Source organism: Saccoglossus kowalevskii, chromosome 6, assembly GCF_978046115.1.
Source record: "Saccoglossus kowalevskii chromosome 6, keSacKowa6.1, whole genome shotgun sequence".
Classification (NCBI taxonomy): Eukaryota; Metazoa; Hemichordata; class Enteropneusta; family Harrimaniidae; genus Saccoglossus; species Saccoglossus kowalevskii.
In genome coordinates, this window is record NC_140646.1 from 17,592,836 (window position 1) to 17,620,583 (window position 27,748).

A 27,748-nucleotide genomic window follows, 5' to 3' on the forward strand; every position below is an offset into this window, starting at 1 on the left:
ACCGTGAAAATATACAATAGTTGTATTCGATTTGCTCTTTACGAATGAATGTGTGTGTGTATTTTCAAATAGATGTAGAGTATTTAATGGATATTTCAGTTTATAAAGTTAATAACCTATTAACTGTAAAGTAACTAAATCAATATTTTCGCGTTTTTATAAATTCCAGCTTCCAATGTGTGGTATAGTTACCCACGTTTTATATTGTAATCCATTTACGGTGCAAGCATGTTTAGGTCTATAAAACAAAATTTTATAAAACATAAATACGATATTAATATTATTGAATGGTCAGTTCAGCTGCGTGTGTAATAACTTCTTACTCGCCGAGGAATATAATAAAAATCACGTTAGCGACGAAAGAAAAAATCGTTATAACGAGAAAAATAAACTCGCTATAGCAAGGGAAAACCCCGTTATAATAAGAAAATCTCGTTGTAACGAGAAAATAAAATCTTCAGAACAATTTTTTGGTTATTTTTGTTTTATTTTCTGGGTATGTCACGAATGCGCTTGCTTACTTGGGTCAGGCCTCGGCCTGTCGACGACACGGTCAAACTAAAATAATAATATTCCAGTGCGCCCTCTTTCGGCTGAAGATGTGAATGTCAAAGGTCAGTATTATTACACACTACGTTCATACAGACTGATTATGAAACAACTATTTTGTGTGTAAGTTCTGCTGGACTACGTTTAAATTAGTCACTTAAGATAATGGATGACGACATCGATGACTTATTGGACGAAGTTGAAACGAAGTTTTGTGCGAATTCGCCTCGAAAAAGTAACAAGGATACGAGAAATACGACCTCGAATACGAGAAAACGGAGCGGGTAAGTGCTATGTATGAAACCAATAGTGTGCATTACGTGTTATTGGCCGAGCGTTCCTGAACTACAGCACGCCTCATTGCCTAAAATGAAAATAGTAATTCGTATTTGTAAGGGATCTGCTAATTCAGGCTAGTGGTCGGTGTTTATAAGCTGAATGAGCAGGTCAACGTTTACTAACCGCCCATCATTCAAAGGACCGTACGACACAATACACGGTCGATGTTGATATGTGCGGTTTGTTTTTAATGCATCGGTATTGTAGTAACAGTTACTAGGGTCAATTATGAATTTACTCTCCTCAATAACCAATCATTCTTACGAAAACTGCGCACATTTCGACGTAATTATTCAGATTTTAACATGTCAATTGTTGTATTGAGGTGTTTTTTTTCATTTGTCACTCTGCGACAATGGAAGTGGTCAGCAAACAATTGTATTATTAGTCGTGCCGTTCGTATTGTGATTATTTTCTTTTCATTTGGCAGGGTTTAGTGATATGAATGTTGACCTAATACAAACTAATGTGTACATACCTTTCCATTTATAGTCTATTTAATATGAAAAAAACAGTATGTGCAGTCCCTGTGCTAGAAGAATGAGGGGGCTGTTTCCCCTAGTGTGGAGTCTTTGTTTTTGTTGAACTGTTATTTGATTCATTTCGAGGGACTGTGTTTTATCTTGTGTTGAGAGACAAGATTATAGATTACTGGTAATGCGCTAGCATGAGATGATAATATGGAACAGAGATTGTGTTAACCCCTTAATCTGCTTGTCAGACCCTTAATATTAGACTGAGGATCTCTGTTTTGGGACAAGAAGGGGTCTCATTTGTAATAGAGATACACAGAATATATTGTCAATTTCTGTGAATCTCCTCGCCAAGATTTGCTACACCAAAATGCTAATGCGATCCCTGAAATGAAACTTTAATAATCTGACAATATTTATCAATCAACAACACAACACAAGACAACACACCACTGACTAATAATAGTACAGCAAAGTGGCTTCAGCGGTTACATTCTCAATGAAGTGAAGAATATTATGATTTTTATCTGAAATGTTTAATAAAAAACATAAATTTATACATGATATATTTTCTTATAAACAGTTTTCATTGTGGAGATTCAATATGCAGAAATGTAATTTTTCAGGTCACCTTTAATCACCTTTAATAGCCATGTTGATAACTGTAAATTTTCTGTATTTCTGTATTATTATAAATGATTAGTGATATTTCTTTACTATGTCAATAATTTCTTTGTGTTGTCTATACTACCGTATTTGTTCAATTATAAGCGTGTACACTTATGTAAATGACAGAGGCATGTTTATCAAAAAATGTAATGTTTGAATTTAATAATAACTAATACTATTTGACTGATGTGCAATTCTGTTGAAGATGTGCTTCTAATAGACAAAATATGGTATTGACTTTTATTCATTATTATGGTAATGAAGCAGTGTACTAATATTTTGTATGTGCATACTGTGTAATAATCATTATCACAAAATACGACAATAACTCAAGATAATAGTGGTTTTATATAATACTGTAGAATACTTTATTTTCGCTTGGAATTTATATTCGCTATTTTCGCTGAAGGGATGATTCCGTGAAAATAAAATCCAGCGAATATAATTTTTTCCCTATATTTCACATTATACTCATGAAAAATCAGTGAAAATAAATTCCAAGCAAAACGCCCAAAAAGCCTTTTCAGTGAAAATTAATTCCAGCGAAAATAAAGTATTCCACAGTACTACATTATGTTCACCAGCACTACTTTAAAGCGAGAGGGTCGTCACCTGCGCATGGAATTGAGTCCCAAGCGACGATAACAACACACGCTAAAAACGCAAAGGCTCATGGGTATGCGCTTGTTTGTAAACAATGACACGCTATGGCCATCTGATGTATGCGCAGGTTACGACTCTCTCGCTTTAAGTAATTTTAATATTTCTGATAGTTTCAGATGACAGTAGACTGTCGTCGTACCTTATATTAATCTGTTATTATTATTAAATATTGTGTATAAACGTAATAGGTGTGAATAAATTGTAAACGTCGGAACAGGAAGTATGGAGTGCTGTTAAAAGTCCCTCGCGTGAAATGCGCATTTCCCATCATCCCATCAAACGCCTTTACTGTTTGAATGTCTAGGATACAAAATTACATTAGGCCCGAGGACTGCCGTCAGTCTAAGATGTCAGCTGAAATACATGATATAAAGCTCCATATATTTAAGACATCTTAAAATCAACTACTATGTCGCGAATATGTGCTAGAAAATTACAATCACTGCAATAGATTTTAGTCCTCTAAAAGCTGGGAAATCGATACATGGGATAAACATGATATCAAATTCCTGACCCTACAATAACAGAGTGTTGTAATTTAAATGAAGGAAAATTACTACAGTAAACTCATTTAATAAATCTAATATTGTGAGGTCACTCATGAGATATCCTCTGTTTATCTCATCACTCCTTACTTAAAGTATCACAGTGCATCACTTTTTTTGTGAAGGTATAAAATTCGACAACCTGCAAACCATGAATTGCAGCACATTTGGAACTTTACTTCATCCCTGTCTGCCCACATTTGTCTATCCATTCCGTATAATTGCAGAGGTGAATCAAAACGTCAATTCATAATTTGAGAACTTTCTAATTTTAGGTTTCCAGTGAACAATTAAGTAATTGCATTCCTTGTTTTCATCAGTAGTTCTGAAGTGCAGTACAGTATTGAGATCAGTGTGTTATTCCAATATATACACTAACACATACTGAGTAATGTATGGCAGGGAACGAAAGCATGTTGTTGACTCCTAGCAAATAGCCATATAATTAACTACCACGCAAAAAAAAAAAAATAGCCTTTCCAAAAAATTGCATTGGTTTATCTTGGTTGAGAGTTATTTTGCTTCCTTGCAACCATGATGAACATATCTAATTTTCAACAAGTTCATAACTCCATATTTTCTCAACCAAATTGTCAGTGAAATTTTGTGTGTAATTAGTGTCTTTAATTTTTTTAGCTCTGCTGTCGACGAAGTCGAGCGGACTTCTCCTTGAAAACTGCTAGTCTGATTGCTTTGATATTGTATATGCAGGTACATCAGGTGGACCTCTGTCAGATTTGTTGATTTTGTGACGACATCTTCAATTCTCTAATTTTGATGAATATTTTTTTTTTGGTGAAAAAATTATATTTTTAACTTCTCCTTGAAAATTGCTTGTCCAATTGCTTTGATATTGTATATGTAGGTTTATCAGGTGGACCTCTGTCAGATTTGGTAATTTCATGACGATATCTTCAAATCTCTAATTTTAGTGAATATTTTTGTCATGTTTAGTAAAAAAATTTCAACTTGTTCTTGAAAACCTCTAACCTGATTGCTTTATTTGTAGGTACCTTGGGTGGACCTCTGTATGATTTGTTCACTTTCTGTCAACATCTTTAATTCTCTATTTTTAGCAAATATTTTCATCATTTTTCATCAAAAACATAATAGTAGTCCAAATTCTTTGATACACATGGAGCTTGGGGAGACCTCTATTAGATTTGTTCATTTCGTAAAGATATCTTCAATTCTCTACTTTTAGTGAAATATTCTCTGCAACAAAATCAAGAAAGTTGGTGTCTTGCGATATTAAAGCAACTAGCATTAAGTTTAAATTGCTTCTTAGTCATTGCTTTCAGAGCATGCATCACAAACAGCGGAGCTATATCAGCCGACAGGCTGCTAGTTTATACCTTTAGTGATAATATAACGAAAACGAAAAAAGTCAGGAGAACAGCAGTTACTTCAATGTCCAGAAATGTCTGGCACAAAAATATAATGTAAAATATGTATATATGATATAAATTCTAATAATATTGTTAAAATATTTTTAAAAAAGGACATATAATTTATTCAGTTTTCAGTGTGATAATAGTTTTCAATTACTGTATGTACAGTGGAAGGTCCTCTCCCATAAGGCATTGCATATATGTGCAGTAACAGTAGCTTTATGGGTAGTGCAAAATAGGAATTCAGCTGAAACAGCCTTAATGTTGATATTTATTCTAACTGTATTTATAGAATTGTATAGAACAGAGAAAAATACACACACTATATCAGTGTTCCTTCTCCCTGTGTAAACTTGGCACCGAGAAATTTTGTGTTCTCATTTCAGATGGTTTATTTGAATAAAAAGTTTCAGAATTTTACTTTGGGCCTCTACTGTGAAAACTTCACAAGGTTATATCTGAGCATCTATACAATAGGCTCAGGTTTGTGTGCCACACACGTACCATCTCTGTTTTGGTCCATTTTCTCTGAAAAATCATCTTTTTTCAGCTGGAAATCCATGTTTCTCTACTGTCTTTAATAGTTCTCCTAGCTACCCTTGTTTGTACCCAGCCACACTCAATCCGCTATATTTAAAAAAAAGCTGTTGCAAATTTGCCTATGACTTTTTCAATATTATATGGTGTTCTTTTGAGTTTTTATAGTTTTGTCCTACCCTCACCCATTGCTAGGTAGGTTATACTTGTACAAATAGAATTACATTGCGTCTGACGGTAATTCAGGAATCAGGAATTAATGTGGAAAATAATGAAATGGTATTCAGCATTAAAAATACACGGTTCTGCTGAAATCGGAATGAAAATATGTATGCATCACAGAGAAGTAAACGATCCATGTACAGTGAATACATCCTCTAAAAAATCCAAATGTTCATGCTGGGAATGAGGCTTTGAACTTCAGCGTGAAATTAAGTGCTCTGTAAATGATACTTTAATGGCTTATATTAACATGTCAAGTAATTTCATTTTGCCAATTATTAATCTTGCTACCTTAATAGATTAAAAAAAAAATTCCAATCTGTGTTGTTGACATTGCCAGTAGTAATTTAACATGAATGGATACTTTGTGTGTTCAATCCCAATCCAATCTGTATTAATTTTGGGCTCCATACATGAGGACGACCGTATTTTGAAGACACCAATTTCCAGAACAAAATTTCTAAAAATGCCCTGAACTGATCGAAATTGTGAAGAAAGTACTGAAGGGTATCAAGCCATGGGAGCATTGAAGAAATTGCTCCTGTTGTTTTAGTTGTGTTACCCACAATGCACTAGTTGCTCATTTCTATATACTAAGTATTTTTTTTTTATTAATATATATATGTATAGCTCCCCGTTAAAGATTTAAAATTACAAATACAATTTCTATGTCTCTATGAACTCTTTGAAGAGATCTCCAACTCTGCAGAATTAATTTCATTTTTTCATGAGAATACAAAAACTATCCAGTATATCAGTTAAACATGACTGCATCAAAGGTTTGTTTTTTTAGGGTTTTTGTCAGAATTTTAACAAAATTCACCATAAAACCATAATTTTTATGACAATATGTGACAATAATATATATGGTAATTATAATATGCAAATTACAAACCTCTTTATGGCTTAAGAAAGAAGAATATTGCGACAATTTAGAAACTTCCCCAGTCAGATTGCTATGTAGACTTGGTTGAAATGTGGTCTGTGGTTGCAAACCATCTATGTTTAGAAATATTAGCCAGAATTTCTGTATTTTAATTCCAGAAGTTGTATATGATGCTGTTTATACATGTAATGCTTCAAGTGGTGTCACAGTCAATTCGTCCTAATTCACATTCATCCAATTGCCTTTGTTCTGCCTTCAAATTACGATCTTGTGCAGGGTGATGTCGATTTCTATGTTGGTGAAAGGAGTTGTCAATTTCTATGTACCTATGTGTGCTAGGCCTGTCGTGATATTGTTTTTACAAACTAGAAAGATTAATGTCGTCTACATGTGTGACTTCCTAATATATATTGGTAACAAGGCAATAAAGCTTGATGCATATATCCCCGGTACAATGCAATCGGAGAGCGCAACATGTCCTTACAACAATATTTACTGTATTCAAACAACTTTTATCATTTTATGGCACATTAATTAATTATACTACATGTATAATTATGAAATATGAATAACTTGATTTTTTTCACGATTGATTGATTAATTAACATAAAGTGTGACACAACGAACAATTTTGGGGCACTCTGTCATATTGCATGATGAGTGTGTGACCACGATTAGATACAGTTTGCACATATTGGACAAGTATCAAGCTAATATATCAGACAAATCGACATTGGGATGAATAAACTTATTTGGGTTTTGGAGGTCACAGGGCAAATCTACAGGGAAGCAAAAGGAAAGATATTTAGCATACATTCAGGTTTCTCTTATTAGTTTCAGCTGCACACCATCCTCTACATCGCAATGTCGTAGATAGAGGGTTGTCTGAGCCATGTATGTGACAACGTGACATACCTAATAGGTTTATTTGTATCATTGTAGATTCCGAGCATTGAGTTGCTTTGGGTATGTTACGTCATGATAGTGCACTATGGTATGATAGTGGAATTTTAGAGTAAGTAATTTTAGAGTAAGACGAATAAATCTCATTGAATTGTTGTTTCTGGTCCTGCGTCATGCTACTGGTCTGCACTTTTAGTTGGCAGTCGTGGCAATCGTACTAGTTTGCCATGACTGTGACAGTCACATTACGTCGTGTTTGATTGTATTGATTGTATGTTGTGCAGTTTGAGCCACTGTACATACCTGACATGACATGAGTTTTTAATTTGTTTTTTCCAAATATGGGAAAGCAGATTCAAATCTGATTGGTCAATCACTCGAATGCAATTAGATGTAATGATTATCTGTATTCTTTGCTCTACCGTAAACCTTTCGAAAGATCTTTCTACGGTCTATGGCTGCACTCATTTCTTGTTCTGTGTAATCCCCCACAACTACTTATTAGGCATTAAAGATGCATTCTGAGACCATTTCTATAGCTTCATTAGGGCATGTACGTTCTGTTAAGAAATAATGATTTGCTTGGATTTAATCTTGTTCTAAATTATTGCAGCCTACAATATCTTTATTTGCTCCAAAACGTATCTGCACTCATTCAAACTGTGTCACCAAATTTGATGCATTCAAGATATTTGAATAATCACACTTTTCTACATCGGACGTAGAAGCGTTATCAAAATATATTCAATAAATAGTCAGTTTTTCTAACCCTTAGCGGAATTATTGACCTCAGCGCAAAGCGACGACTGTAGGGCTTTACGTATGGACCTCCATTTTGCTAACTATTGGTTTATTAGCCGCCATGCTTTGTAATTTACCTGAGAAAAACACTATAGCTTTAGAAATCATCTCAGAATGCAAATTTAATGTTACAATTCATGTTATTTATTACTTTTAATCCATTAGGATAGAAAAGGAGAGAAACCTATATATAAATAAAGTAATGCATAAAATATCCATAGATTTCCAAAACATCAACGTGGGTATTGATAAGCAGTGCATTTCATCAGTCTAATAATAGATACATTGATGGATTCGATGAACGTGTCTATGCTCATAAATAATGAAATATTCTTATCAGCGGCAATTGCAACACTCTCTAAATTAAAATATTTTGTGGTTAATTTGTTTGTTCCTTAAAAATTGATTTTGATTTTGATTTTTTATTATGACTACAATTAATACACTTCAATAAAACTGTTTTTATTTAGAGGTTTCAGTTAGATTTACTCTGTATTTCACCGCGAAGATCATATAAACACAGATTTTGAAATAAAAAATGTACCATTTCCTCTCATAACCATTATTTTCCCAGTAGCAAATTTTGTAATCAGATGTAGTAGAATTACAGTTGCCATGACACCAAACTCTATACTGGTAGTATTGCAAAACAGATTTTTCGCGTAAATCAGAAAATTGCAAAAGATAAGCAGTGATGACTTTGACTTCCAGGGATCGAAATACCCTGGTGCACACTGCACTATGCACATAGATTATTAGCTAGTGCAAGTAAACTCAAAATATAATGTGCACGCTGTGCATGTATAAACAACATTTTCTCATTATATTCACTAAGCCTAAATTAACTTCAACCAACATTGTGAAACAACTAAAAAAAACAAATAATTTTTTCGTGATCGCATCAATCGTGAACCCGTAAATTTTATTTAAGCTTTAAAAGTAGTGCATTTCACAACAAGTTTGTGCAGGTAAATTTCAAATTCAACATGCACACTATGCATGCAGGGAAAAAATTCTATTTCTATCCCTGACTTCTGTCCACTTTGTCGTTGATACATTGATCACCACTTATAAACACCCCCATTAAATGTATAATTGATAAACTTGAACTTGAATTAATGCAGATGATGGGCTGAGTTGTTGCAGTGATAAAGATTAATATATGTGTATTAATTCCCTTGATGCCTTGTCAAAACATAATTCAGTTTTATGGCCATCACACTGTCACATCATTTGTTTACATGTGTCTTATACAGCTCACAAAATCAAGCCAGGGAGCTCTGTGGAGAAAAAAAAACCTTTTGTCAGAAAAATTGATGCTTGAGTGTTTCGTATATGAAGGCAACCTACACTTGGCAAAAAAACAAAACATTGTACATAAATTATGTATTTTCAGTCACGTTTTCAATAAATTTGCCTTTTTAACACATGTGGCATGAGTGATTTCTGAAATCTTAGTGACAAGTTGATTTATGCAAAGGCTAACAACTGTCATGGCATTGTACCTTGCTTAACCATTTCAGTGCCAAACTCAACTTCTGTCACAATTCAAACATTTTCACCCCACATAATTTTTTTCATAATTTTTCTAAAATTGTTATCACAACCTGTAGCTAATAGGAAATTATGTTTATTTGGTTCAAAATTATCAAAATATGTTTTAAAAAAATGGGAAAATGTTGCTCCAAAACTTTGCTGAGAAAAATGATGGCACTCAAAGGGTGTCTGCATTTACAGTACAATACTTGAAGAGATTATTAATATAAAAACTAACAATTTCAGTAAATTAAAAAAAAATTTTTTTTTTCAAATTTTTGTCTTTAAACTGTGATAGGATAATGGTTTACATACAGTATTGTCAGCATCTGCTTTACGTCATTGCTCTGGACATTCTTCCGTTTCACACTGAAGTAAAAACACTTTGTGTCATCATAATTTGTTAGCATAGCTGAACTCAATAAAATATTAAGCTGATATTTAACTTTAATAATCATAATTTTGAACCCAAAACAAAATGTGACATTATTTCTAAATTTTGATAAAAAAAATTGAAATTTTTTGCAAAATTTCATGTGGAAAGGAGCAGATTATAAACGGAACTATTTCGTGGATGGTGCCTGAAGTTGATTATGCTGTTCAAACGGTTTAAGTAATAAAAATACTTTTGTAAGTCTACTTGGCTACCTGTTTTAAAAGCTGGTACACGTATATAGTCCCATATAGTAATATTTGGTGGTCCATTGGGTACTAATAGAGCCATGCAAAAAGTGTAAATACCGATATATATAAATAAATGTCATATTGCTCAATTTCATTAAAACTGACGAGCCTTTGTTCGAGGTCAAACTGGTTTATGTAAAACTAAGTGTCCTTTTTTTTATGGTCAAGCCAAATTTAGCTTCTAGTTTTTGAAAATGGTAATCATGGGATAAGAGTTAATTGCAATTCAGCATGCATTAGGTTATACTACTAATGTCGAGCACTGAACTACGAACTGAAAATAGATTTCAGTGAGTAGTTTATAAGACATTAGTGGAGCAAACAATATAATGTTAGTTCGCTGTCGTGCACTGTTTTAAACAAATTTGATTTATCGTTAATGATATATGCTAAAAAAAATGTAAGAATATTTGTTTTGGAGTCTCAATTACTTATACGTACTCAATCACCGTTTCACTTAATGGGGAATATGCAAGTATGTATCAAATGATGGCGTTGATAGGAGTCCAGTAGTGTCCAATCATAATAGAATATTGTACGGACAGCAAAGCACTGCTAATAGGATAACAATAATTTCCATTTAGTATTATTAATGTGGCAAATTAGTTTTATTACACCTCGGTTATGACTATAAATAGAATTCTGTTATTGTTACCATAGCAACCAGGCCCAGAAAAGAAGTACACAAAAATAGTAGTTTGAAAAAACCTGCATAAGGTTGAGTGCAAAACCAGCTCGCTCTTGAGAGATATACCACATATTTTTGTGGGCAAGACATTTGGGCACTCTCATCGCCTGGAAACCATCACGGTAAAAAGAAAAGCTGAAATCTCTCAGAAAACTTTACTTTCGGTTAGTTGTTGAGACTCCCCTGAACATTAAATCGAGATTACTACATGTGCAACATATATAAATTTTGTTGAGTTTGTGTTCTGTTGTTTTCTTGACCGGCGTTCCACAGCAACTCGTGTGTAGTACATAGAACAGTGTATATTGTTAGGTGGTGTTCATCCAAGTAATATAGAACGTTCTGTAATATAGCTCTGACCCCGAGAATAGTATTTGTTTAATGTTCACACCAAAAAAGTACAAAATAAAAACCACGAGGCAGTTAAATTTCTCGTGTCGTGCGAGACCACTGTGTCCCTCCCAAACAATTAATATATGTACTGCAAATAAAAAAATTTGCTTCACACATAGCAAAACAATTAAAATTTAGTAATATTTAGTTAATTATGTATATCAATTTTGGGTCCTAGAAACATTGAATTTCTTTGAATTGGTCCAATGTGTAATTTTTCCAGATGAAAAATCTTTCTGAAATCTTTCAACCTAATGAATGGAGGGTAGTACTTGTAGATAATCTGTCCAAATGCTGAATGACAAGAATGTTACATCTGTTTGTTGTTTTTGTTGGATTAAGTGGCAGAGTTCATTGACCTCAAACATTGCTCATATATGTGGTATTGATGAACCAATGAGAAATTTATGCCGCATTTCAGTCGAGTACATGCTCTGTTTTGTCTAATGACAATTAAGTATAAGTGCAAGACTTGTTCCATTATTGGACGTCTATAGTAATGATTACTGATTGTATTTCTTCCAAGAATATTCCAAGGACTTTACATTTAAACTACCTATCCCAGTTGTTACTGATATGCATGCACAAACAAATTAAGGTACAATTTCATGAAAATCTTCTGATTTTTTTCTTCTATTTTTGTGAATGGATTTATTATTGCTGTACAAGGTCACATGTAAAGTAAAATAAAAACAAAATTTCTTAATTCCTTTTAAACTTGTGATAATGAAATAATGAATCTAGAACAAGATTTTGAAAGAATAAAAAATTGACGTGGATACAGACAGTCAGCAGTGTAATTTGCCGTATGCTAATACATGCGCAATAGAACTTGTTTTCACGCGAAAAACACCTGTGCTTCCACTTCAATCCCAATGTTAAATTGGGTTTTAAAATGAGGTTAATCTACCACATAACCTCTGTCGATGTACAATTGTTTATTGGGACTTTTTACAACTATAGTGTATGTAACACTCTCTGCAACTAACAATACTACGCATGACCTAGGTGACCTGTTCCTACTTGTTGATTGTAAGGGGTACGTGCAATTCAGAACGCAGAAATAAAACATGACAAATTGTTATAATCATTGTATTCATTTTTTTGTATAATTCCACAAAAATATTATAATATTCACAAAAGAATCGCCTAATTTATATGTAAATTAGGCATCCAACTAGTGCCCATATTTATTACCCAAAGTCTTTCCATCTGACTATCACCTCAATGTATATATACCTAGAGAAGAGCGTGTACCCGTATTTAAGTGCACCCTTTTTGGTAATTTGATATTCGGCCATTTTGTATTATATCGCCAAATGTTAGAACAAATCTGATTGGATGCTTGTTTTATTAGCACTTCTAATCAAATTTATGTATGTTTAATTGTTTTCTGTTTAATTTATTCATTTACTAAACATACAATAATGTGGTTTCCATAAATGTTCCCTGATATTCTAATGCTTGTCTTTAAAAAAAAAAAATGTGCTGTCAGATTTGTTTTTGATCAATTATGTTTACAGTAAAGTGTTCCCAATTTGGCAAAAATTCTGGATAATACAATCAGTTTCATTCAAGTCCTATTGAAATGTTATCATGTTTGGCCAAATAAAATTTTAGGGTAGGCAATTAATTTTAAGGTAGGGTAGAGTTTTTAGAACCATGTTGTATGAGAGTCAACTACACGGAGATTTGAATGCATTTATGGGTAATTCTTTTTATCGTACATGAATGGAGGGCACTATCAAAACTAGAAAGTCCCCCATTGAATCATGGGATATACTATTGTCTATGATGTTTACGGTGTCCTATTGTTATCTTAATCTGTGAATTTGTATATGAGTTTCAACAAAGATGTGCTGAAGAAATCAAGTGCTACCATATCTACTTGGATTTGGAATATCCAATTTTAACCTTATGAACAGCATAGTTTTTCCCACAAAAATTTTTGTGCAACATTTCATCACTTTTTCCTATTGTTTCCTTTTTAATTTTGGACCAAATAAACATTATAACATGCAGCAAGGTCTTATACATGTATCTAGCACTGGAAGACCTGTGATCCTGCCCTGAAACTGAATAAACTGGCCGTGTCCTCAACTCACAAAATCATGATTTTTTAGGTGTAGGGGCACCCCACTCGGAAAAGAGTGCAAATGACGATTTTAATTCACCATGTGACAGATTGAGGGGGAATATTGCGTCTTTGAGGGAAAATAAAATTACTAATTAAAATTAGTTGCGTCGTCATTGATTTTTAACAATGAAGATAATTTACGATAATTAAAATACCGGGGGTAAATGTAATTGAATCAAGATCACATGATTGTGGCTTGTTGTCTATTTCATAAATGCAGAGATTCATATTCTTACATGTATGCTCCGTTATCTGTCACCAGATATGCTAATTTTCCGCTGATTTGCCCTCTTATATCTGGCTACCAAATACCGGAGCGTATTTTTTTTAATCTCTAATAATTTCCCATTGTCTAACTTGTGAAAAGTGACATAAGTTTGAACATAATAATTCATTTTTCAGAACGAAGAAATCATCTGGCTTCGATGAAGACCTCGATGCTATGATAGATGATATATGCGACGTACCAGAACCATTAGAAAAAATAGAAATAAAACGAGAAAGATCAACATCTCTCAATTCAAATCAACAAATGAAATGTTTTCCTGTGTATATTGGAGGCAGCAAAATACCACAAGGACTAGGCACCACAATGTCACAGAGGTAAGTGTCTCTGAAATGGTCCTTTCAATCCATGTACCTGCATGGTCCAATTCTTCAGAAAATCTACATATTACGAGGCACATATGTTTTTGATGAGCTATTAGTCTGTCCTTCTCTCTGCCTTCCATAGACATCGATAACTGCTAAACTATTTGATTTGGTTTTTAGGCATAAAAGATGTAGCTTAATTGCTGGCTTAGGTGGTACAGTTTATCCTATAAGATCCACTTAATTTAGAGGGTGAAACTTTTATGAGTTTTTGGTCAAAATATCTATAACTTTTCATCTCAGAAAGTCAGTTTGCTTTCTTACTTTCATACAAAATTGCATATATTTTATTCTTGTTCATTAAAATGTGACTAATTGTGGCCAGAGATACAATGTATTTACATATTTAAAAAGACACATTCACTACTAATAGAGCAAATACAATTAATTTACACAATTAAAACTTCCTTTGACAAGTAACAGTTTTTATGCTCTCAATTCGGTTGACTTTTATTGAGACACAGAATGTTGACCTCGGATATGGCTGTCAGGATATAAGCATGGAAATGTTACAAAGTATTTCGTTTCCCCTTTTTCAGGAGCTGTGATAAACTACGCTGCACTGACTGTGATTTTAAAGTTGTAATGTATGATAATTTTGAATGGCATCCAAGCTGTGATTATCTTTTCCTAAGGAATAATGTACCTGATTTTAAAAAACTTAGTGCCAAGTTGAATAAAAAGAAAGGTGAGTGCGCCCTCTAGTGGTATACCTAGAATGCCTTTTGTTTTTTTAAATTTGTAAAAGTCTATTTAAAAAGATGCAGATGGTATTTATCATTAAGTTTTTGTCAGTGTGATTATTGGTGATTAAGAGTTTGATTTATGTATTTTCCGAAGGAAAACCAATGATTTACCGCTGTTTGTTGTGACTAATAATCAAATGCCAATTGTGACATGAAATGTCTAGGTCAGACTATTCTTCTGATTCTCAAATTTATTTTTCATCATAATTTTAATTTTTGTTAGCAAACTGACAGGATGTGATATTGTTTACTGAGTTTGATATAAACTGTAAATAACATTATTATAGTCGCATATCCATAACTGTTGGAATAATTAATATCAAGGATTTTTGCAAGGCAGTAAACTACCATGGGATACACCAAACAATCAAGTAAAACAGTTGGTGTTAAATTTATCGTCTGTGCACGTTATCAACATTTGATCTATCTCTTGCAAAACAACGTATTATGGCCATGTCAGTTCTATTTCCAGTAAAATCATTGTCAAGACTGCTGTGTTACAATATATTTTTTTTCTATTTCCTAGCAAGTAGAAAAGTTGGTGATTATGGTCAAAGTAAAATGCTAAATTTAATTTAATAGTTTGTGTTTATAGAATTCTGGTTTAAAAAAATACATGTTTCAGTTTCTGTATATTATTTTTCATTTATCTAATTATTGAAAATCCAAAGATGTGGTGTTACTATTACCAGATGACATGGTCAAAGTAATTTTACTTTCTATGAAATTTGTTTACCAATATACCCACAGTAAGGCTTTGAAAGGTCATAGGTCAAAAGGTGTAAATGGCAGTAAATCATACTAAAACAATTGGGCAAGTTGTTTAACTTTTTCACCACCAGACTTTCTTGGCCTAAATTTTCCAGCACTTTTTTTTTTTTTTAAATTCTTCAATAATTCTAAAAATGAACCCTAATTTTGGAGCCAACAAACAAAGTTCGAGTCAATTTTCAGTTTTTACTCAAAAAAATTGGCTTTTTTTGTCCCAATCTCCTGAAGGGAAGTGCTGACTATAAATGGGAATGTGAATTTGTGATGAAAAGAGGGAACTGGTGGTGAAAAGGTTATTCACGCTCTGAAAATTTAGTAATATCTAGAGATAAAATGCATTTTGGGAATGATTTGGAAGAAAAGATAAAATGATATGTCTATCAGTAGTGATCGTCGTTTTAATTAAGTGATGCGTATGTGCATTGTGGTACTCCCATGATGCATCTTACTGATGTTAACAATAGCAGAATTAGCCCCCCACTCAGGAAGACAATGCAACATTTTTTTCACAACAGGAAATTAAAGTGCACATAATGCATGACATGTATACAATGGCAGTTGACATTTGACAATTCAGCTTTTATCTGCCTTAGTTTGATGTGTTATAAATATATTAATAAAAATAATATGAAGTTGTCACTCGTTTATAGAGGTGATGGACACCAGTGATATAATGGGTTAGTATTATCCATGAATTTGAAAGTAAGTGTATAATACAGCTCAAGACAATACGAGTATCAACCGGCTCTACAAAAAGTGATATCAAGTTATAACCTTTTTATCACATGACCATCTTTTAATGTCAAAAGAACAAAAATTATGATTTTACGCTATAATGTATAAGCAGGTCAACGAATGCATATTTGCTGTTACGATCTCCACTGCTTTTTGAAATTAGCAGAAATATTATCCTTATTAGCGATAAATACATTTTTTTGTCATCACTATTTTCATTGCACCATGTGAATAATTGTTCTTATCCAGTTTGAAAGTCTCACATCGCGCAACATAAAAGGGTGCCATCGCAGGATTTTTTTTCTCAGTGTACTGTTTGAGTACACAGAGACTTGATGACATATATCTTGCCTATCACCATGTTTAGTATGAAATTGATCAGTTATTGATGTTTTACAAAAAAACAACATCATTACCATGAATGATTTGCATCACGGTCATGTGATTTTAAGTGTATCCACTATCATAGCTTGGTGATAACCCTGACCAATTTGTTGCTTTTATGAAAATTACCGATTGTACACTTCTTTTCATTTCAGGCTATCGTGCGTATGCATGTCAGTGCAAATGGCGTTCTGTTCGAGAGTTCGTGGATTTACAAAAAGAGACTGATTTGAAATGGGTGTGTGGTAAACACACGGAATAACCGTCCATTTGTAACATTTGTGTCATGTCGTTCGGCTAGTGGAGAATTGCATAGAATTATATAATTACAAAGAGACACCCATGTAACAACGTGACTGCGTGGAAGGCTATAGCTGCCATCAACACCAATACTGAGTTTGGATCATTCAGTCAGTGTTAACAGTAATTTTCTTGCCATACAATTATTAAAACCAACCAAATCTTCCATACACTGCAACATCATTTATTTATTAGTCTTAACACATCATCTACTGAGAGTCTCCACCGATAGCTCAAATGAATAGGAAAAACTCGGCTGATCTGCACTGGCTCGGAAGATGAATTCTGATTGGCTAAAAAAACAAAAAAACTTGTGGCGTTGAATGCACGTTCATTGTCAGTATTGTTATGCAAATTCAAACTAGCTAATCATTTACAACCTTCCGAGCCAGTGCAGATTAGCCCGAAAAACTCAGTGTCATTGATGTGTTTCATTCACTTAATATTTATAACTATGAACACTGTAATTTTACCTACCAACATTTTGGTACAGCATTTAGCTCGTTTTTATCCTTTTTTTCTTCCAATTTCTTGTTGATTTTCGGGCATTATTTCCCAGAATTAAAAAAAATGCCATGAGGAATTCTTTTTTTGTTGTAAAAGATGACCTTTGGAGGTCAAGGGTAACTAATAATAAAATAATGAGTCATATTGTGTTTGTACGAGATTAAAAACCAATTGAATAATTAATGTACTTAGAGTATTTGTTAAATTGGTAAAGATCCAGTTAAATAATTAAAATTTTAATTAACTTGTCAATCAAGGTATCTATGTTTTCACTTTTGTCTTGTTGAACTAATGCTGTTTGTGTTTAAAGCTTTTAATTTTTGTCGTTGCATTTATTCTGTTAAAAAAAGGCAAGTTTTCCCATTAACAAAGTTCAAAGGTCACTTTATGTATAAATTAACAATTTATTGCTGTGTTGACACTGCGTGAACTAAACAAGTCTCTATTTGGAAGTGTCAGACGTACTAGCAACCAATTGCTCATGAATAATTCATTGGATTATCAACCTTCTACCAGTTGCCAATTTTCAGTATCTTATTTTTAAGAATACACTCCTGCAAACGATCAAATCCTATTACTAAAACTGATGTGTATATTTCCATTGTGATATTAAAGCTGGGGAGTCATCACCTGCGCATGCGTCAGATGACCATAGCGTGTCACTATTTACAAACAAGCATCTATCCATGAGCCTTTGCGTTTTTAACGTGTGTTGTTATTGTCGATTAGGACTCAATTCCCGCGCATGCGCAGGTGTCAACCCTCTCGCTTTAAAGAAATTGTGATATGACAACATTAATTCAATTTAGATCCTATATTGCATGTTACAGCAGATAGGTATTTATACAAAATCCGAACACATTTAATTGTTTGTCAGGGCTTGACGTTAAAATAATAATTATAGTCTATATGTTGCAGTAATATTATGAATTTGTCATTGTAGTACGGGGAGACTTGATTGTTTTGAGATGTTTTAAAATGTTGATTTTTTAGAAAATAGATATGCCAACAATTGTACATTCAGGGATTGTATTAACCCCAGATTTTGTTACACAGGCTCATTTTAGAGAATGACCTCTATTTGAAACACGAAAGCATTTTATTATCTCCTTTGTTCCAAAATAAATAAAAAAGTAATACAAAAATACATAAAAATGTTAAAAATGTTGTTAAATATGTTGTTAAAACCTAGTAATAGTTAACCATTTGGCATTTCCCATCATCCTTTGTATGCAACAAATACCATCAAAGGGCAGTAGTCGTCGCGCCACGCATGCGCGAGACTTACGGGTCTCATATAAACAAAGATGGCGACTTTAACTATTGCGCAGATCACCGAGTACAAACTGAGACATTACCAAGTTTTAATTAGGTATTTTTTAGGTGATTGGAAGGTATCAAAGGAGTCATCGACGGTTATTAGTGCATGTCGCGTCCAGGTCAAACCGCATACTTATGATTTCTATCAGAAGAGCGCATTGGATTATGGGAAAATCAATCAGCACAAATGTCGCACATGCGCAGCGCGACGACCACCGCCATTTAAATCTGCATTCAAAAATGATATCCACAATTTATTTCATGTGGTTGAGTTGACCAGAGATGACTTATTTGTATTCAGTGGTTTTGGTGATTGAAATGAAATGACATTATTATTCATTTGAGGAACTGAAAATAATAGATTTTGACGTACCCGTACTATAAAAACCTGTATATTCATTCAGTCATGATATTTGTATTTGTAAATGTTTTGAATTTGCATTTATTTGGGGTAAAATATGTCGCCAACATTGAATGTATTCCACGTTATTTATGTCATATTCGAACAATATAGCGTATGGCGAAATAAAAAACCTGTTACTGAATACAAAGACACTGAGACACAGGTGTCTTGTATTTGCTGTCATTTTGAGATGTTTCTTATTTATCACTTCTTGATGTACACTTAAAATAATATAATTATCACAAGGATACTAGAAAGTATGCACCCAGGCAGTGTACAGTGTACAGTTTTCTTGTTAGCTCCGCTGTCGACTTTGTCGAGCGAAGCTTATCATATGAGTCGTCGTCTGTGTCAATGTTTTACATTTTCAACTTCTTCTTGAAAACTACAAGCCTGAATGCTTTGATACTTGGTGTATATGTCTACCTTGGGTAGACCTCTCTTAGATTTGTTCATTTCCTGATGATATCTTCAATTATCTAATTTTGATGATTATTTTTGTAATTTTTAGTGAAAAGTGATATTTTTGAATTCTTGTTGAAAACAGAATGTCCCGTTGCCTTGATACTAAACATATTGTTCATTTTCTAATGATATCTTCAGTTCTTTAATTGAAATGTGCATTGCTAACAGCGGAGCTATCTCAGCCGACAGGCTGCTTGTGATAACTTTGTTACCTGTGATCTTCTAGATGCAATTGAATTAAATGTGACACAGTATAATATGCAAATCCTAGTATAATATGAATAACGCCACTTTTTACTACGCAACTCTTTAGGTGAAAAAATAATGTTATGTATTTATAAGTTCAACATTTGTTGTTTCACGGCTGATTTTGACGTCATTTACAGATTTAAAAGTAGTACACACATGTACCACATACAATGTACTTTACAAATCCCCTTTTCCATCCATTTGAAAGTTTGCTTGAACTTGGAACAGTCTTGTCATTTAACAGCAGTGTTTTTTGTCAATTTTTTTGATGATTTGTGGTACTGTGTAAACACATACTATTCTAGGATGTTCATTGTATCCCGATGCACACATCACCTAGACAGTTAGAAAATTTATTTGTAAATCACCTAGAATTCATTTTCCAGCTATATTTGCATGAAATTATCATGATATATCATGTGTTATTAGTACCATTTTAATTTTCACTCAGTAGTACATGAATTGAAAAAAAAAAAGAGAAAAACATTGTGAAAAACATTCAATGAATTAAGTAAAATACTGTAATATTGTAACTTTATAGTTTTATGTTTGTAACTTATGGTTTTCATTATACTCAACTACAAAAATGTAGCGTATTTGTTCTATTATTAGCGCAAATGTAAATTATAGAGGTGTTTCTATGGCCAAAATAAGTCACATTTTAATGAATCGTGTACAACAGATGTGATTTGGGTGTATATGCACTTCTAATGGAGCGAATACGGTAGTTGGAATTCTTTATTATTTGTTTGCTCTGACACAGTTGTTGTATTTTATATTTAATTTTATCCTTTTTGTAGAAAATATTTAGATCATATAAAATCAAAATAATATGTTCCATTTTTTTGCATTCTTAGTTTCTGTTTTATTTGTTCCAGGTTTATTTGACTCGTTACTGTAAAATGACTAGTTTTCACTGGGTTTAAGTTTTGCTTATTTACCATTTCAGGTATATTTAGTGGGTTTTAAATATCCTTCAGATAATATGTTCTATGGTAAATTTTAAATATTCACTGGGTTTTAATAGAGCGCATTTTCCAGTCAGTGAAATAAGCAAAATTAAAACCCAGTGAATAATTAACCCTTTTACAGTATTTGAGAATTTCGAAAAATACAATGATGTAAACTTTAGTGTGACTCTTTCTACCAATCCCTGGTGATTCCTGTATAATTACATAATTTGCTGTCTATTCTAATTCAGCACGTATCACGTGTGTTTGTAGCTAATACGTTCATGATCCTATCCACCCACTGCCATTTCCTCAGAATAGATCGCAATTTTAATAGATTTCAAGAAAAATCAAACATTGTAGTCTCAGATTTTTGAACAACTGGTATAAAGATGTTTATTTGTTGAGTGATTGTATCTGACATATGTCTGAATCTCAACATGGCTTAGTATTCTCTACAGCAGTTTGTAATGTGGAAATATATACCAATATTGTTGATTAATAAGATAAGAGTATGTGATGAAGACCCCCTTGTGATTTGAAGAAAAGTTGTAAAAAAACGTTGAAATGATCACAAAATTAAATACAGTTTTGATTGTTGTTTTTTTTGCTAAGAAGTGTCATTGCTTATCAGGAAAGGATACATTACATGCGTTTTGTATTTTTGAAAACAGAAATAATGTCACTTGTCTCTTTTAACACAATAAAACTTTTTCCAATCGTCCACTGCGTACTGTGAGGCCATTGGTTGAAATATGTTTGATTGACATGCATGACACACTGAATTTACGAGATCATGAGATCACCACCGCACTCGTGTATCAAAGTTTGATGATACCCTTATTTTCTAAGTCCTTGCTGATTGATATACACTTTAAAAAATTTGATCTACAGTTTTTTTTTTTTTTTTTTAAGCTAGGATTGTTTACTTTGGTGGAACTAATAGGATTTACTGATTTACAACTTTAATTGTTTAAGTTGATGTCCAGTAAATTTAATTGGCTTTTTATTTTTACGAATGTAGTCACATGACATCAAGTTTGTTGTAGCGCATACAAATTAGTAAATGACAACAATATAAATGGCTTACAGTTTGTTTTTACATTTGAGTTGCATCTGGAAATTGTATTGTAGGTAAACTATTTACTTAGCTTTAAAATGAATTTGGGTCATTAGACGTGCGTTTCAAATACAGCAACTTTTGGGTTGTTTCTTTAGAAGTCATGGGTGATTCTATTTATATGTTGGTATAATTGGATAGGACAAAATGAATTACATAGGTACCATGATTAATTTGCATATAATTTGTATATATGTGACCAGTATGTTATCCAATCAATTTCAGACAAATCAAACTTTTTTTTTTTGTTCAGTATCAGTTGTTACCATAGAAACAAAAAAGAGTGTCCAAACTTTGTTCCCTTTAGTTTTGATATTTTAGTGATCCCACTGAATGTCCAAGAATCTGATTATTATTTAATTTAATTTAGTTTAATCAATTTGTTTGTTATCGTCCTCATTTTCAACTATTGCGTTATACAAATAATCACATAGTCATTTCAGTTTGATAGCTACGATAGGCTTTATTTATCATTATATAAAGTTTACATAAACCACTGGAAAATGTTATAAAGTTATAAAAAAAAAAGTAAAATAAAACATTCACAGAAATTATTTTGTGTGTGTGTATTTGTTGTTCCATGTAAAATAGTTGCTCCAAGACAGTTTTCATGCTTTGTAAACAGAGGTACAATTGTATGTTTTCTCTGGAATACTTGATCACATGTTACTCCCATTCTGTTAATTTTATTTTCACTCAAATCAACTTAATTGTCCTAATTCTGTCATTTCTAGGGGATTTTCAGCTCCAGCAATACATTTTGGAAGTATATATATATATATAAAAGTGTTCCTGTCTTGTGCTATGAATATGACCAGCCATTCATATTCAAGAGAAGTTTTGGAGAATGTGTTTTTCTGCCCAGTGTTATTTTCTCAGACATGCTTTGTCTAATTTGATACACATGAATTTGCTATCATATTTGTGGTGTCTCCTGACAGCCATGTTTTATTTTTCGCGTGTTTTCTCATCCATCTATTCAATGTCATTCATTAGACAGGGTGTTTTCAGTTAAGTGCAGTCACGTGAATGTACACTTTACAACATAGTATAGCCCTCAGTGCGCTTGCGTATTGGATAAATTACATAATTCATGGACGAATGATTACTAAACTTGTCCTGGACAAAGCAAACTCTGGTCAGTTTATTACCCGAAAATACCTTAAACCTTTAAATACCACATTTTCCCCCATTTTAGGTTTATTTTCTATATTTTTTTGTTAGTTTTTAAAACAAAATGTGTTCATTCTGTGGAAGATGACACAACTTGATTTCGGCGTTCGAACTGAATTAAGAAGTATAGGTTATTTTCTTTATGGATTATGGACGTATACATTGTTTTTAGTGTGAAGTTGTCTCCCATAATGCATTGCAAATGGAAGGTACTAATGATTAGCCACAGTTCCATAGAGGGACTGTGAAAAGATCACATCTTTATTCCCATCCCACTGAAATGTTGAACACGTGTTAAAGATACCTGAGTGTTTAAATTTAAATTACACCAATAACCGTGCATGGAATCACGGTTTCGATGTTTGTGTCCATCGGAATGGAAATCGATAAATGTAATTTCGTTTTCCGCGGAGTAACTGTACTGCTGAATATCTCTGAAACAGAGAGGCAAGGGTTATTTTCGTTCAACGTAATTGCAATATTTTTTTGTTCGTACAACGTAGATTGAAAAAATAAATTCCGTAATTCTGTAATCACAGGCTAGACGTACAACGTAATCGATCAAATATTTGTTTCGTACACTGTAAAAATGTGTCATTTTTCTCGGTACGTACAAGAATTTACATCCAAATTAAAAAAAAGTCGTAAAGAATAATCCAGGGAAATTACATTTTCGAAACTGTAAAAAGACTAGATGACACAATTCACTGCAAAATTCAATTTTCACTGTAAACTGTAAAAACGTATTTTTTTCCCTTGTAAATTGTAAACAGCCCTTTTTATTTCCCGTAAAACTGTACAAGCTATCCCCCTTGCCCCCCTCTTTACACATACACTGACGTCACATGTTAGTTTGAAGAAATTTACATTGCTTGCCGCGAAACGATAATGATACTTCTGGTATTCGTTTCGGAAAGAGATGGTCTTAAAGATGGATGAGTACATGTATTTGTTAAAGGGCGGTGGCCGTCGTACAGCGTCCTGTTCGATATGGGACTCATAGCGACGTACCCGACGCATCCCCAATAGAAGCACATGTAAGCCAACAGTTGCATTGTATATTGATTTATTAAAATATGTATTTTGACCATAAAAACACCTCTGTCACTTACATAAGTGCATATTTATTACCGATATTTATACCTATCTTGACCAGAAATAAGACCGATATATATACCTAAAATCCAAAAAACCACACCCATTTCAGGGACACGTCCCCATTAGGCAAGTTCTATGTACCCCCGGGGAACGTGCAATGAACGTCTTCCTCATTGACATCTGATGATGGTAGGACAAGAGAGCGAACGAAGTTCAAATTATACGGGCATTACGTATTCATGGCCCACATCTATTCATTCTGGATTAATGAGTGTCCTTCATGAACAGTGCTGGTACATCAAGTTCATTCAACCTCAGGCAACTATTCTGAGACTCAACCTACTAGTTGACATGTGCTGACCCTTGATTCTGACTGACTATGTTTGAATGTTGTTGGTCGTAAAATAAACGCTGGGAATACCAGGACTGAACACCATGGAATCTAGTAACTCCAATAGCCGGAATGCTACGCGGTTGAACAGACCTGCAGCGTATCGATCACGGTGGTTACAGGGCTATGATCATGGGTAAGTCATCAAATACAGTACTACGAAGTGCAATTTCATCTTATTCTCTCTGATCATTGTCGAGAAGTTCAGCGACTGTTTTTTTATTCTCAGAGGCCAACACTAACTATCTCGACTTTGACATCACTGTGGCAACTTACCGCGCGCATACCTATACCACGGTATACCACCCAATATATGATAGATATCTACAAAGTTTTAAAAGCTAATTACCCCTTGAAAGGCGCAGAACACGCTACTTACTACTAATTAATGTGCAAACTTGAAAAGAAACAAACATAAATAAAATACCATTTTTGTTTTGTTTTGTCTGTTGATTGGAATAATTATATAAGTATTTACTCTTAACAAACATTTATATTTGTATATTAATATTGAGAGGAAAATGGCGTATGAATACGTAACGTTACACGGGATAAGTCGATATTGTCAAAATCGTAAAAATGCGTAGTTTACGAATTATATTCAACGTGTTGTTTCTCAAATTTGCATATTAATTACGGTAATCAACTAGCATGGGTGATAAAACTATGAATATATTACCATATTTAGAAACAGTGTCAACAGATTGTCATTTAGGATGATATTTTCTGTAACTGTCGCGTGTTTAATTTAATTCAAATGGGGGATAGTTTTGCATATTATGCATGTATAATGTTAATAGGTTGTCAAGTTACGTAACATCCCTAAGGTTCGCACATCCTGATGTTTTTTGGGGTATAAATATAAATGGGAAAAGTTCAATATCCTATCGCAACATTATCCATTTTGAATCTAGTTGATTGTTTAATATGGGAATTACGGGTTATGAATGATTAGGTACTGGCAGTTTGATGGTAGGTAGCCTTCAAGATAGTGAGCCCTCAACTTGTACTTGCTACCATATCCAACTCATCAGCATTACACGAAATTTCCTCTGAAGTGACTACATTTAGAAAGCCATTGTAAGGTGCTAACACAGCACAAGTTTATCACAGAGTTGCATAAAACTGAGAAAAGATGCGTATTCCCAAATATATGCTTATCGTACATAGAGATGGAGATAGTTTATGGACTTGCCGCGCGTACAGTCTTACTTTACAATGAGTGAAATACAGACTTGTTGCTTTATTAAAGGGCGGTGGTCGTCGCGCAGCGCGTATTCGAATTTCATGTAAACAAACAATGTATTTGACACGTGTTGTATACGTCGCTATGAGTTCCATATCGAACAGGACGCGGCGCGACGACTGCCGCCCTTTAATCTCAATGTTTCGTGTAGAATATAACATGATTCATAAAAGTCCTTAAAATACATATCCCAGAAAAATCAATTTATCTGAGAAAATTCTTGGCGAGAAAATCATTTATACTACATCACCACGTCGCGTGTTGGCAGCCATATTGCGACAGGGACCCTGAGTGTGGGTTGCAGAGGAAGAAAATATACTAATATACATCGAAGCCCATTAATTTCTGCGAGATGTTTGTGACCAGTGTCTGTTATCTTGTTGCCATCATTTTATGTTTTATTACATAAATCTGTCGTTTTGTGGCAGAACAAAATTTGTCGTGACAATGTTTATACTTAATGTTGACCTAAAACTATTTAGTAGTAACGCAGTACTTTTGTTTAATTACGGTCGCTGGTCTGCACCATCTCTAACTACTAGACTATGCAAATCGCGTTCATCAGACGGAATTTATCAACCAATTCAGCCTGAGAGGCCAATAATTCGTTGCTTTCCCATTGGAAATGACAACTGGATTGGATAGTTAATCAAATGAATTTCAGAGGCGACTCGGTGATGTTTTTATTTCCTTCCTTTAAATCAGACTTTAGGGGAACACAATTAAAAACTGCAATATTTCTGAATATTGAATCTGACCATAGAGTCTACTCTCACCACCGCCCCTGTCGATGCATTGTGACGGGGGGCAATACAATTGGGGATAAATCATCGTCCGCCTGCACGGTGTTGTTTCGCTCGGACATTCCTCCCTCCACAACATTCACCTTGAAAATTCAAGATGGGGATAAATACACCTACTAGACTAGTGTGAAATTGCAGACTGTTCTCACACAGCTCAAATATTGTGAATGTTAATTTAAACGCATAATAACATGACAACGTGTTGTTGTTTTTTCTCCGATTCGCTAGAAATGAAAACTTCTACACAACAGTGGGTGAAGGCAATGAAATGTACAACACTTCATATTCAGGGTATACGAATTCGCAATATATTCGAGATAACGGAGCCACGGTCACAAATCAGCCGTTCTCAATCTCGAAAACCGGCAGAGTTGAACAAAGACCGTTACCTAGGCCGGACGAGGACACGTCAGAAGATGGTGGCGGTGAAAAGAAAGAATCTTATTCCAGTATTTTAAAAGATTGTGGGTTGAACACATCATCACATGGAATACCACGAATATTTATGTCTGATAATTTACTTATCAGAGTATTCTGGATACTGATTACTCTAGCAGCGTTCTGTGCGTTTTTTTGGCACTCCACGACTTTAATCCAGGATTTCCTTGAGCGAAACGTCGTGACCAAGGTAACGTTTACAATTTACTCCAAGTAGGGGGCGGCTAACTTGTTAAATCTAAAATTCTGTTAAAGGGTAGTGGTCGTCGCACAGCGCCTGTTCGAATTTCATTGTAAACAAACAACGTATTTTACACGCGTTGTATACGTCGCTATGAGTCCCATATCGAACAGGACGCGGTGCGACGACCGCCGCCCTTCAAGCGAAAGGCACCAAATAAATTTAAAAAAGAACAAATAAAAAAAAATTGGGGAGCTTGTTCCAATAGCATTCTCGCCTATCGGAAGCCACTTTGAATATAAAATTTGTCAAATTCTCAAATTACATGAGGTTCGTGATTCCAAAACTAGTTTGGTTACTCCTTGCTTGCATTCGGCCAGTCACACAGCGTAGGGGATACA

The 27,748-nt window shown here is 33.7% G+C and overlaps 1 protein-coding gene across 1 annotated transcript; it reads left to right on the forward strand.

The window, feature by feature from the left end:
• Positions 1-620: 620 nt before the first annotated feature.
• On the forward strand, positions 621-21,621 carry LOC100369489 (cilia- and flagella-associated protein 418-like). Its single transcript, XM_002738996.4, has 4 exons — positions 621-833; positions 13,819-14,019; positions 14,607-14,755; positions 16,859-21,621. The coding sequence occupies exons 1-4, from the start codon at positions 715-717 to the stop codon at positions 16,963-16,965; spliced, it is 576 nt and encodes a 191-aa protein (XP_002739042.1). The 5' UTR covers positions 621-714; the 3' UTR covers positions 16,966-21,621.
• The last annotated feature ends 6,127 nt before the right edge of the window (positions 21,622-27,748 follow it).